General features: G+C 35.7%; 1 protein-coding gene across 1 annotated transcript; it reads right to left on the bottom strand.

Moving 5' to 3' along the window:
- Positions 1–8,668: 8,668 nt before the first annotated feature.
- LOC112057865 (uncharacterized) lies at positions 8,669–11,290 on the bottom strand. The gene is made up of 4 exons (XM_052888275.1): positions 11,051–11,290; positions 10,319–10,435; positions 9,598–9,702; positions 8,669–8,881 (listed from the first exon to the last, which is right to left on the bottom strand). The coding sequence occupies exons 1-4, from the start codon at positions 11,288–11,290 to the stop codon at positions 8,669–8,671; spliced, it is 675 nt and encodes a 224-aa protein (XP_052744235.1).
- Positions 11,291–13,577: the final 2,287 nt, after the last annotated feature.

Below are 13,577 nucleotides of genomic sequence, written 5' to 3'. Positions count from 1 at the left end.
CCCCATTCGATTCTATTCTATCTAATTTCTGAGAAACCACAGGGTTTGTCTGTCTGTCTATTTGCGATAAACTCAAAAACTACTGAACTGATTTCACCAATAGACAGAGGTCCATATGATTTAAACTAGCTGACGCCGCGCGGTTTTACCCGCGTGGTTCCCGTTCCCGGGAATACAGGGACAATACATAGCCTATAGCCACCCTCGATAAATGGGCTATCTAAAACAGACAGAATTTTCAAATCGGACCAGTAGTTCCTTAGATTTGCGCGTTCAAACAAACAAACAAACTCTTCAGCTTTATAATATTAATATAGATACATATCTAATTTGTTGATTGGTTGAAAATAAAGATAATAATTTTTGTAAGTGACGTAAACAGTAATTTTTTGTAAAAAACGCTGCCTTTACGAAAGCTTTTTGTATTTGAGATATAACAAACCATTGAAATCGATTCCATTTAATGAACATCGCGGGTAAGTCACATATTTTTTAACCGACTTCAAAAAGGAGGAGGTTCTCAATTCATTCGGTATTTTTTTTTTTTTTTTTTTATGTATGTACACCGATTACTCAAAGACGCCTGGACCGATTTCAAAAATTCTTTTTTTGTTTGAAACGGTATAGTCCCCATTTGGTCCCATTGCCATCATGTCAAGATCTGATGATGGAGTCCTGGAGAAATTGAGAGGAACTTTCGAAAATTATATGGGTGTCTAGTGTGTTCGTATACTTTTCCATTTAGTACTTTTAAGCACTACAATTTTATGAAGGTTTGAAATCGATCTGATGAAGGAGCCATAAAACAGACGAGGGAACTCCTCGGCGATTTACAGCAGTTACCTTGTGTTTGGGCTTGATTAATTTGTATTAATGAGAACTTTTCACATAGATAGGTTGTAACTGTCATTTAGGGGTTTGGTGATGAAGACCAAGGACAATTAAGGGAACTCCTTAAGAGTTTACAGTAACTACCTTGTGTTTGGCCTTGATTAATTCGTATCGCTAAGAACTTTCTACCTAGATGAGTTGTGTCTGTTATTAGGGGTCTGATGATGAAGACCAAGGTCAATTAAGGGAACCCCTTAACTGTTTACGATAGCTACCTTGTGCTTGGGCTTGATTAATTTGTATTGCTGAGAATTTTGTACCAAGATGGGTTGTGACTGTCATTAGGGGTCTGATGTATTCGTTTGAGATGAAACTTTACACTAAAAATGGAAAAATAATAAAAATTTTAATAAAAAAAAATACAACCGACTTCAAAACCTAAAAACGTACCCACTAAACTAAAAAGTGAAAAATAACATCATAATATGTTCTACCTGCTGATCAGTATGAAGGCGGTGCTTAGCCGGTGTTGTCTTAATTTAAGTCATTTCTGACAGGACCACATGAAACAACACTGTCTGCAAAATCTAAATCTATAAGATATTCTCACATGGCTTGAATTAATACATCACCGGCTTAGCACCGCCTTCATACTGATCAGCAGGTAGAACATATTATGATGTTATTTTTCACTTTTTAGTTTAGTGGGTACGTTTTTAGGTTTTGAAGTCGGTTGTATTTTTTTTTATTATTTAAGAAAATCTTACAAAATCTTCTTAAAAAAAATTGGTCACATGAATGAGTTTACACCAATTTTTTCGCAGACGAAGTCACGGACGTGCGTTAGCTTACCATAATAAAGTAAAACAGTAAAAATATTACTAAACGGTATAATTCATTGCCTGTAATTTTCGATATGGTACCAACATCATACCATCCCATACGAACGCTATAATTTGGCCGAAGAACCAAACAAAAGACACGTGGCCAAAAAACTTGCGGTAAATAACCCCCCAATGGTCGTAATTACTGTATAATACACTGCTCATGATGGATGGACGCACGCCTATCCGTTTTGTGAGGAAATCGCAGTTTAGGGTTAGCCCACCCCTTGGGAACTTCTTTAGCGCTGATTTGATTTTTGTGATAAAATAAGAATGAATGGGCAGATCGCTCATCTGTGACGTGGATTGTAAGATTAAGAATGTAGAATAATCAAAGTATTCTTTAAAGGGTCAATGGTTTATGCTTGACAATCATGCTTAATGGAGATTGTTATAAGTTGAAGCGCTTGCCTACAAAATGCCTATTCACTCTTGCCTTGAAGGTGTTTAATTTGTAGTTGGCATGAAACAAAGTATACTCGTACGTACAGTATATACCATACAAGTAAACATATACTGTTAGCCCCCATTCGCACGAGCGTTTTTATACTATATCAAATATAGTATGACGTTAAATGAAGATCAATTCCAACGCCCAAAATTGAAAATACAAAAAAAAACGTTGGGTTTTTAAAACGCCGACGTGTGAACATATATAGGTACTTGGGAATGCATTTGTTCTATTTAAACTTTTTTAATGTTAAAAAAGCGCTCGTGCGAATGGGGGTTTACACGAAACATTTTGCATTGACGTCGTTGTTTAAAATACCTTCTGCTGACCGTGCTTCATGCTTCGATTTTAAAAAAGAAAAACAATTAGACATCATCTAGACAAGCGCGTCCCAACTTCAATCTCATTATTGCTTTCCCTCAGGCATATTTTTTAAGCAACACAATAATACAAGCGCAAGCAAATCTCATATGAAATAGCGATTTCAAAAAAAATCACTGCATTACATACTTCGAAAAATTCAGTTGGTAATTAAATTTATTTGAGCCTTTGACATTACCCTTTCTTTTACGTGGGCGGTACTGAAAATTAAGAAAGGGGAATGTCCATTCCCGGCCCAGACCTTTCGTCCCCGCCCCCCACTTTACATAAAACTAAAAAATACTTGATATTTTTTGTTTAATAATGAATAAATTACTTTATCCATAGCGGTTTGCTATAACTTTCCCCAAAAAATAAGTTTCACAACGATATTTGACAATATGATAGTTGTTGTATGACATTTTTGAAGACACGAACATGAACAGTGTTGCCAGCTAAGTGATTTATTTGGTTTAATCAATATTTTAACCGAATAATAATAATCGATCTTTTTCTACAACAAAATCACCTGGAAAAGCAAAAGTTGTAATAGATTATAATGTTTTTGATTATAATATCTGCCTCACTCTTTAAAAACCATTGCATAGTCGACATTATAAAACGTTTCTTGATATCAAAGTACCTATTATATTTTTCGCAATAATCAACCACTAAGAACTCATCTGATTTTTTTAGTTTAATCGATATTTAAATGGATAATAATAATAATCGAGCATAACATTAAGAACATAGGATCACTGCGTAGAAACATTACCAACTACGCCATTTAAATACTATCTATACTAATATTATAAAGCTGGAGAGTTTGTTTGTTTGTTTTTTAATCTCAGGCACTACTGGTCCGATTTGAAAAATTCTTTCAGTGTTAGATAACCCATTTATCGAGGAAGGCTATAAGCTATATATTATCTCCGCATTCCTACGGGAACGGGAACCACGCGGGTAAACCGCGCGGCGTCAGCTAGTATAATATATAATATGAGTAGTAGCGCAAGCCCGTAACTTCGGCGCGGCGGTTTTTTTATACAATTTTTCCATACTCTATATAAGCTAGCTACACGATCGGCCAACGCGCAAGCTACAGCTATACTAAGCTGATATAAATAAGTGGTCAAAGTGGTCTTAATAGTTGATATTCAATCCCTTTCTTCCGATAACTTTATCCTTTCATCCGATCTAACTAAATCAAATTCTATATATTTCTATGTATGCATAAATAGTATACATAATGTAGATAATATATTATGTTTACATAATACATTGACATAAAATTGCAATTTTGTCCGGGTGAAAACGCAATATCATGACAAACTACTTGTATAAACCTTCTTCTTGAATCACTTTATTTATTACTGAAAACCAATAAAAACCATTGCGTCGTGTAAAAGATGGTGAAAACAATGACGTGTTATTCTAGTAATAAAATTATTCAATTAGAAATCGATACGAAGTTATTCGATTTTTCGTGTTTCGTATGGCAACATCGATTTGACTTTTGGACAGATAATCTGTTGATGTCAATAATTGTCAATGTCATTCTCATTTTAGTAATTAGATAATGTCATTGAATTAATTTACTGATTTTGTCTGTTTTCTGTTTACCTTCAGTATTTTTTGAACCGAATTATAATTTTTCAAACCACAGCTATAATATAAATAAAACTTGCACGAAGTTAAATTCGAAATTCGAATAATGTTGACCCTGAACCGGAAAAATTACAAGTTTATTTCAGCTCTCAGATGTAAATACAAGAGGACATTTACGCTGCATTAATCAATGTTAATATCAATATTAAAATTATTATAGTTGGCATCAATTGTCAATAAAATGTCACGAAAATACGAATACATTCTGTTTGAAACATGCTCGTAAACAAGTACACAGCAGGTGCAGGCAGCATAAATAATGTTTGATCCATTTTTAATGTGAAAAACGATTATTATTCATAAGAAATAATATGTATAACTTTAATAATTTTTGTCATGTTATTGTGTCAAGTCACAACAGAGTGTAGTTTCCCATATAAGTGTTGAAGTGTCGCTCAGTGTATTTTTATGACTAACCAATATTGCTGTATTAAAAAGTACATTTACTGTGTAATTACTGGCGTAGAAGGCATAACATCTAGTCAGATGTAGGACAGCACATAGGTTTTCTTGCATTGTTGATGGTTTGTTCAAGCAATATTTAGTGCATAGAAGTATTATAGTATATTTATCCTACTTTCCTGATTAATATTAAATGTGAACTGTGAGTTTGTATGTCAGTTTGCTACATTTTCACACCCTAAACCAATTTTAAAACAGTAATAAATTGTGCATACTAGAGAATTATCTTAATTCTCTGCGTGTGTGAAGTCTGCCAATCCGCATTGGGCCAGTGTGGTGGACTATTGGCCTAACCCCTATCATTCTGAGAGGAGACTCGAGCTCAGTAGTGAGCCGAATATGGGTTGATGATGACGACGAATAAATTGTGGAATAACATAACATTATTAAATCCACTAAGTAAACCAATTTTAAAACTCTGATTAAATTATTTGCTGGATTTTCATATTTTATTACTATTTCAGTTATCCAGAGTCATCCCAAGTTTGTCAAAATTGCTGGAAAACGACTGATAAAGCAGCATCTTGCTCAACTGAAGAACGGAAAATAATTATGTAATAGCGACAAACACTCCAAATCAATGTTGTTTTCCTCGCTGTAATACATTTGTAAATTCATTTATTTACAGTGCTTGTAAACTAAGCCTTGGTTTTGCAAACAAGCACTTTTGAAATAATAAAGTTGACTATTTGTCCATCTCCAGACAGACAGACAGACCTCATCATCAGATAGGAAGACAAGTTCTGCTGAGGAGTGTCAGCAAGAAACTCAACAGTCACTCTTTTTTAGAAAAGTAGTACAATATTATAATTTACAATTGTTAACATCATTACAATAATTTCTTCTAGTAGAAGCTGATCCAATGGCCTCCAAGTAGTGGTGTGCACTTCATACATGCATTAAAGTACTGCATATCCTAAGAGTTGTCTTCATTAGTAAATACAGATTTTTCCACTTTGCTTAATTTTATTACTAGTGCATACCCTGACCGACAACCATATGCACGCCACTGCCTGGTTGGTTGGTTATTTCATTTATTGATTTATTTGTTAAGCTTGTTGGTTACATAAAACAATAAATCTATTCATCTACTTTAATGTTACTTCATCTCCGGTGTACTTTTTGAGCAGTGAGAGTGATAAAATAAAATATTTTTTTTTATGTCTAGCAAACTTTTATTAAAAAAATTATTTAACCAAATCCTTATTTATACATCATATTATCATCTCCATATACTTTTATGGGGGGGCGTAACTGGGTTTCTTGGGCCAAAGTTGTATGGGCTGGTGGACATTCCCCTTTACGTGCCTAACTAAATTAAGTGCAAGAAGGAGGATTAAATTATCTTTCGAAGCCAAAGGGTCTATGAGGCCACATTTCACCAGTTTAAGGTTAATTTGTAATTAAGTTACCAAAATTATAATTTAATTATTTCCAAAAATATAGGCAAATAAGGACTATTAATACTTACTAATAATGGAATAACATACAGTTACGTTATAGTTCATAATAATATTGCTCTGTAGGTTTTAATTAATTACTCCCCAATTCGTTGGACACCCTGTGGTGACTAACTTCAAAGAGTCCATGACAACCTATGACCATTTCTACTAACAATAGCCTATTTTAACATTTATTACCAGTTCCATAAGTTCGATTATCCTGTGAAGTAATACCAAAACCTTTACGTTATCTTTAGCATTTATTACATAAGTGATAAGGTTAATAATTCCCCGATCAATAGTAGAATGACGGAAGATTGTGATGTGTGATATTAAATGAATATCTGTCGGATTTTCGCTGCTTATGAGCATTTGACGCTGAAAGTGTGGCGAGGCCTTTGAAGATTATCCGAATAGCATACAGGGTGTTGTGTTTCCTATAATCTGTACCAAATAATACTATAAGAACTTAGAACACTTAGTAGTCAGCATGTCATAGATAGAGCCGTGATAGCCCAGTGGATATGACCTCTGTCTCTGATTCCGGAGGGTGTGGGTTCGAATCCGGTCCGGGGCATGCACCTCCAACTTTTCAGTTGTGTGCATTTTAAGAAATTAAATATCACGTGTCTCAATCGGTGAAGGAAAACATCGTGAGGAAACCTACATACCAGAGAATTATCTTAATTCTCTGCGTGTGTGAAGTCTGCCAATCCGCATTGGGCCTAACCCCTCTCATTCTGAGAGGAGACTCGAGCTCAGCAGTGAGCCGAATATGGGTTGATGACGACGATGTCATAGATGCAATAATGCGCTGCCTCCCCTTCTCATTTCGAACTTATATTAGAGAAGGATTTTTTCATTCTTAACACGCTTTTAGTAGTTTCACATTACAAATCCAATATGGCGGCTTGCCCAAGATGGCGGACTGGCTATGGAATATGGATATTAAATGAAAGGGTTTCCTGTCAGGAATACGAATAAAATAGTCATGTGACTTAAATGTAAGATTTGTAATTTTTAGTGCGTGCTAAAAACGTGTTTTTAGTTTTTTAAAAAGTTATTTATTATCATAATATGTACGTATTTTACAATGACTGCCCTAGTTACAAATCTAGTGCACATCACTTAACACGTAGTTACTTCTTCATTTTATGTCGTCCTTCAAAATTATGCCTTTATTATTTTTATCTAGCAAAATTTACTTTTTTTGTCGATTAAATTATTTTTATACGCACTTTTATTGTTTCACAATTCTATAGTTAAGAAAATAAGTATTTCTGAAGGTTTAATTATAAAAACATACAAAGAACATCAGACGATAGATGGTCCCAAATTATTACAAACTGGTACCCACGAGACTGAAATCGCAAACGAGGTAGACCATTAAGAAGGTGGAGTGACGATATAGTCAGGGTTGCAGGTAAAACATGGCAACGAACAGCCAGATACAGAATACAATGGCTACAATTGTAGGAGGCTTTCACTGCTTTATGCAGTCCTTACAAAAAAGAATAATAAAATGAAAAATTAACATTACTTACATAATATAAAAAAATTAGATAATATCAACTAACCTACTAACAATCTATAAAACTTGTAAACCTTAATAATATTTTTCAAAAAAATGTCTGTAATTGTAAGGAAATAAAGCTATTTTAATTTTATTTTTTAATTATAAAAATAGATCTACCAAATAAAAATAAAATTTTAATATTTTTAATCAATTTATAATCAAAAAAAATTAAATCCCAATCGAAAACACGTCAAACAATAATTTCATTTAGTATGAAAGAATTTAACAGTTTTAGGAGATTTATATAGGAAATAGGGATGGCAACATTGATAATTATTTGCTAGACTTGACAAACTCACACTAACACTAAAGACTTAAAGGCTGTTTGTCCACCAAAGCAGAGCGACGAAGCGTTGCGGAGAAACGGACTAATGCGGAGCGGAGTTGCATACTGTGACTGCCCACCGGAGAGGAGCGAGGCTGCGGAGCGAAGTGAGAAAGTAATGCGAAGCCGAGTTGCAGACGTGATTCTCCGCTCCGTTTCCCCGCTCCGCTTACCGTTTTTATATGAATTTTTCAAACTAGCTCGCAAGTCCCTGTCCACTGAAGAGGAGCGGAGATTTTGTGCAATCCTATCTAAAACTAATAAACGCGAAAGTTTGGATGGATGTTTGTTACTCTTTAACACCGCTACTACTGAAGCGATTTGGCTGAAGTTTGGAATGGAAATAAATTTTACTCTGGATTAACACGTTTCCCGAGATTTGCAAAAACTGATGATTCTGATGATATGAATGTTTGTTACTCTGTCACGCCTCGACTACTGAACCGGATTACCTGAAATTTGGTAATGAGATATATTATAGCATGGATTAATACATGACTACTTTTTATCCCGGAAAATCCATGGTTCCCGAGGGATTTGTGTAAAAATAAATGCCACGCGGACGACGCCGCGGGCGTCCGCTAGTTGGTTTATATTTATCCGTTTCTCGGCTCCGCTGCCTTGCTCCGATGCCTCGCTCCGCTTCGGTGGACTGCCAGCCTTAACATACTATCCACCCAAGTTAGACGCATCTTTCTCTGTAACGTCCCACAGAGTCCGGTTTGTGTTCGCTGTGCCATCCTTCAGTTTCTCACCGAGAACTTCATCGGACACTGATTCGATGTCATCGTCCAGTGACGTCATTGAGATGAGCGCAGACTCCAGGTGTTTGGTGACGTCACCCGTGTCGCCGCTACCTGGCTGGTTTCTTGTGCCTAAGGTCTGTGTGGAAGAAATATCTTATAAAGATGTGGTCAGTTATTGGGACACAAGACTGAGGTCCTACAAGACTGAGGTCCTGGGTTCGATCCACGGCTGGATCAATTGAGGTTTCTTAATTGGTCCAGATCTGGCTGGTGGAAGGCTTCGGCCGTGGCTGAATTTGTTGTGGGCTTTTCTCGGACAAAGACTCGGTCTCTTTGGAACCCTCGTTACTTTAATTTTAAGTTTTCGACCAATTATTATCACCATTATCTTATAATATTAATACCAGACGTGTCGAAAGTGCTTGTAAACTAAGCCTAATTAAAATAAATGAATATTGACTATAATTAGCTATAATTAGCTCCGCGACTCGCTGAGCTATGTCAGTAACTTTATCATTATCAATCCACATTCGGCACACTGCTGAGCTCGAGTCTCCTCTCAGAATGAAAGGGGTTAGGCCAATAGTCGACCACGCTGGCCCAATGCGGATTGGCAGACTTCACATATGCAGAGAATTAAGAAAATTCTCTGGTATGCAGTTTTCCTCACGATGTTTTCCTTCACCGTTTGAGACACGTAATATTTCTCAAAATGCACACAACTGAAAAGTTGGAGGTGCATGCCCCGGACCGGATTCGAACCCACACCCTCCGGAATCGGAGGCAAGAGGTCTTACCCACTGGGCTATCACGGTTCTTCGAATAGGTATACGAGCAGGTATATCTACTTACGTCGATGATAGCCATATGCAGTATAGGAACCTCTATTTTGCAAGGCAATATCTCTTGCGGCTCCTCATCTAGATACGTGTCTCCCACTGTCGATAGCATATTTATCTGTATAATTATAAAGTGTATAATTTTAAAATGCCGATGTTTAGAAGTCGTTGTAATTTTTCCTTTGATTATTGCAATACGTTCCATTTCTTTATTTGAAAATTTCTTTTCAATTGCTTCCATATCGGGTGTCAATCCAAAAAAAATACTGTTTCAAAATTTCTCAAAAAAATGTTTGAGAGATAGTTCTTTTAGATATTATCGTTTTGTTACACAAATTAGCCCGCTTCCATCTTAGATTGCATGATGATGCAATCAGCCCTTGACTACAATCTCACTGGTAAGTGATGACTTACCAGTGAGATTGTAGTCAAGGGCTAATTCGTAAAGTATAAAAAATAATAATCTTTGTAACATAAAATGGAACCAACTTCAAAGACAGTTATTTTGATTTTAACACAAAATTACTAAACCGATTTTCATAAAAATTGAATGGAACCAATCTGGAAGTTTATGTACCTACTCTTTCAAACAGAACAATAATTATCAAAATTGGTTAATAATGACGATTGCTAACAAACATTATAAAAAACATACGCTCCGAATTGAAAACATCCTACTTTTTTGAAGTCGGTTAAAAAAGAAAAAGAGAAAAAGGTGGTCCAAAAGTATTCACCCGTCTCAGACGCCATTTCTCGATGAACTCGTTGGTCTGCATCAACGTATCCCGACTATCTTGCAGGAGGTCATCAATTTTGTCCTTGCACCGAATTTTCTTGTACTTGTTTAGGAACTGAAAGCGTTACAACCAATGATGTTAGAAGAAAAAGAAGTAGACATAGACCACATTCGATATTTATAAACAAAAATTATTTCAGCGGCATTGTCAACGGAGCGATGACAGTGCGGCGACTGAGCTCAGGTTTGCTAATTAGCATGGCTTTAACGTGCCACCTGTGGTCTGCGTATAACCTATCTACCTCTTTTTTCTTCTAACATCATTGGATACAACAAAGGTACGGTTCGTTTCAGATAGCATGGGTAAACGGTGACAGTTCGCTTCACTCTTGAAAGTTAGCCGTGATTCACGATAATAGCACAGAAAGCATAGGTAATAGTATATTTAAATTGGTAATAGTAGATAATAGTACTAATAAATAGTATAGTACTAATGATAGTTAACTTAGTACAGTACTAATGATAGATAACCTCGTTATTGATCCAAGTTGGGAGGAGGGTAGTTTACCAAAACTTGTTAGGTACTAACCAGATGTTTTTTTAATTAATAGTTAATTAATAGTTAATTAATAGTTATACAACTTAACAGCCACAGTGTCCTACAAATTGCGTAGTACTTTGTCTCGTTTCGACGCTCAGAAATTTTCATTACCCTATAACTTAAACTTACCAATATAGTCAAACCCAGAAACACAATTTCCCAAAGCAAAACTGTCAGACTGATTTGAACGTCCTCTTTGATTTGAGCGAACCTCTCCTCTTCTCTTAAATATCTGCGCACGAGACATGTAAATTTACACAGCATCCGTTTACACATGTCCACAAATCCGTTCCCCAGGAGATAGTAATCCAAGGTTACCAGGCTTAAAAGGGTTATGGTGTATGTTACGAACCGGAATAATTTGAGCATTTTGAGCCAAATGATCTCCTGGTGGAAGCTATGTTAAATACTAAGATTTACATTTAGTTCACAGATTAATTTAGTTCAGTAAATTTTCTGTTGTATTGAAAATTTAAACGGTTGATTTTTTGTAACTGACAGTTAGTTAAATTTTGAACACATATTGATAATTTTTTTGTTTAATGCTCTGAGTTCTTGCTATTTTGAGCCTATTTAAACTAATCTATGGAGGTAAAGTTTGTGGTAGTTTAAGGGGTAATTTCTGTATCTACTGAACTGTTTATTGTATTGTTCCGATGGTCGTTTCAGTCAATGGTCCTATGTAGCGAAAAGCCTCGACCTTAAGAAGCTTTCGCTTAACTGTTGGATACGGTGCGTATTTTAAGGAGGTTGCTCACACTGGAGCCCTGACCGCCGGTGCTCAGAAACTCAAATGTCCCGCAGCAGGGAGGGTTGAATTTTTTAATTTTAATTCTAATATCATTTTCTGAAAATTTAAAACAAAGGACAAATATATGAATAATTCTGATTCTGATTCGGATTCTGATCCTGTATCTGCATTTAATTCTGATTTTGATTCTGATTTAGAAAGAAAACTTTTAAGTATGACTATCTCAGTCACTGAGTCCATAAACCTAAGCCATAAACACTTAGGCGGGAAGCCATTTTGTTTTATACCATGTTTTAATAAAGATCTGTGACTGTCGCTATGGTAACGATAATTCAAAATTTGTTTTCCTTAGCAACGTTTATTTTGATACATCGTAGCACTTTGTGTGTTCTAAATATATTTTTGTGTGAATTTTAGAGAATTTTGTGTTAATTTTCAAGAAAGCAAATAATCCAATAGTACAAAATGGTAAGCTATTATAACATTCGTTGTACTTTTTATTCCACGACTTAATGCTTGATTAAGTCCATTGTCATCAGTCTATTTAATATGGCCTACTACAGAGCTAAGCGTCTCGCTTCATTGGAAGGAGATTTAGGGTTCATTTACACGAGCAGCACAGCAGCCAACGGCAGCTGGCAACTGCTACTGGCGAAGTCTCGGCGGCAGTCGCCGACTGCAGTCGACGGCAGTCAACGGCAGTCAACGGCAGTCAACGGCAGTCAACGGCAGTCGACTGCAAGTGTTGATATTTAACGATTTATGGGATGCATTGCATCTAACGGATTTTTAATTTTACGATAGATTCGTGCAATCCGTATGATGAGGATCTGTGGACGCACTTTACTTTCTATAGAAAGAATACTACGATCCGTTTGATGCAATGCGTTCGATACGTACGATTCGGATATGTGGACACCTACCATTAACGATCACTATCAGATGTTTATAATCACGAATACAAGCGTTTACAGTTCGTGCGCTGTAGCATGGTGCGGGTGACAGTTGCCTGTATGACGTTCATAATACCTACGTACTATTATCGTGAATCGCGGCAAACTTTCAATAGTGAAATTAACTGTCACCCGCATCATGCTACAGCGCACGAAGTGTAGGCTTTATTTTATCCCCATAATTCCACGGAAAAGGGGCATCTATTAGTTATAGTAATGTATGGATTATATAGATATTTTTGATAAATATCATAATATATTGCTTCTTAAAATTTCAGGCGCCAAAGGGAGGAAAAGGGGGAGGGAAAAAAGCTGTTGGTAAGTTTGTAAAGTTAATATTAATAGTTTTACATTATTTAACATTAGTTTGGTTTACGTATATTATACTGTCTAATCTATTGACGGCCGTGTGGCGCAGTGGGTAGTGACCCTGCTTTCTGCATCCACGGCCGTGGGTTCGATTCCCACAACTGGAAAATATTTGTGTGATGAGCATGGGTGTTTTCCAGTGTCTGTGTGTATTTATACATTATATAAGTATTTATATGTAGTATATAATTGTATATTAATATTATAATATCAACTATCTTAGCACCCATAACACAAGCTACTCTGTATGCTTACTTTGGGGCTAGATAGTGATGTGTATTGTTTAAGTATATTTATTATTATTAATCTATAGGTACTTCTATACTAATATTATAAAGAGGAAAGATTTGATTGTAGGTTTGTTTGCATTGAGTAGGCTCTTAAATTAGGTACTAAACTGTACTGTACAATTTAATGATCCTCCGAAGCGGCTTGACCCATTTTAATGAAATTTATTTTGTATATTTGGTAGGTATGTGTCATAAAGTATTTTTTATTCTTCCAATTTTAATATTTCGGTATGAAAAGTTTGCCGGATCAGTCAGGTAATACTTAGGTTAAGTTATAGTCCAATGTAAAACCG

Source organism: Bicyclus anynana, chromosome 22 (genome assembly GCF_947172395.1).
Source record: "Bicyclus anynana chromosome 22, ilBicAnyn1.1, whole genome shotgun sequence".
Lineage (NCBI taxonomy): Eukaryota > Metazoa > Arthropoda > Insecta > Lepidoptera > Nymphalidae > Bicyclus > Bicyclus anynana.
The sequence above is the reverse complement of the archived record's forward strand: the minus strand, read 5'-3'. Positions and strand labels throughout refer to the sequence as shown.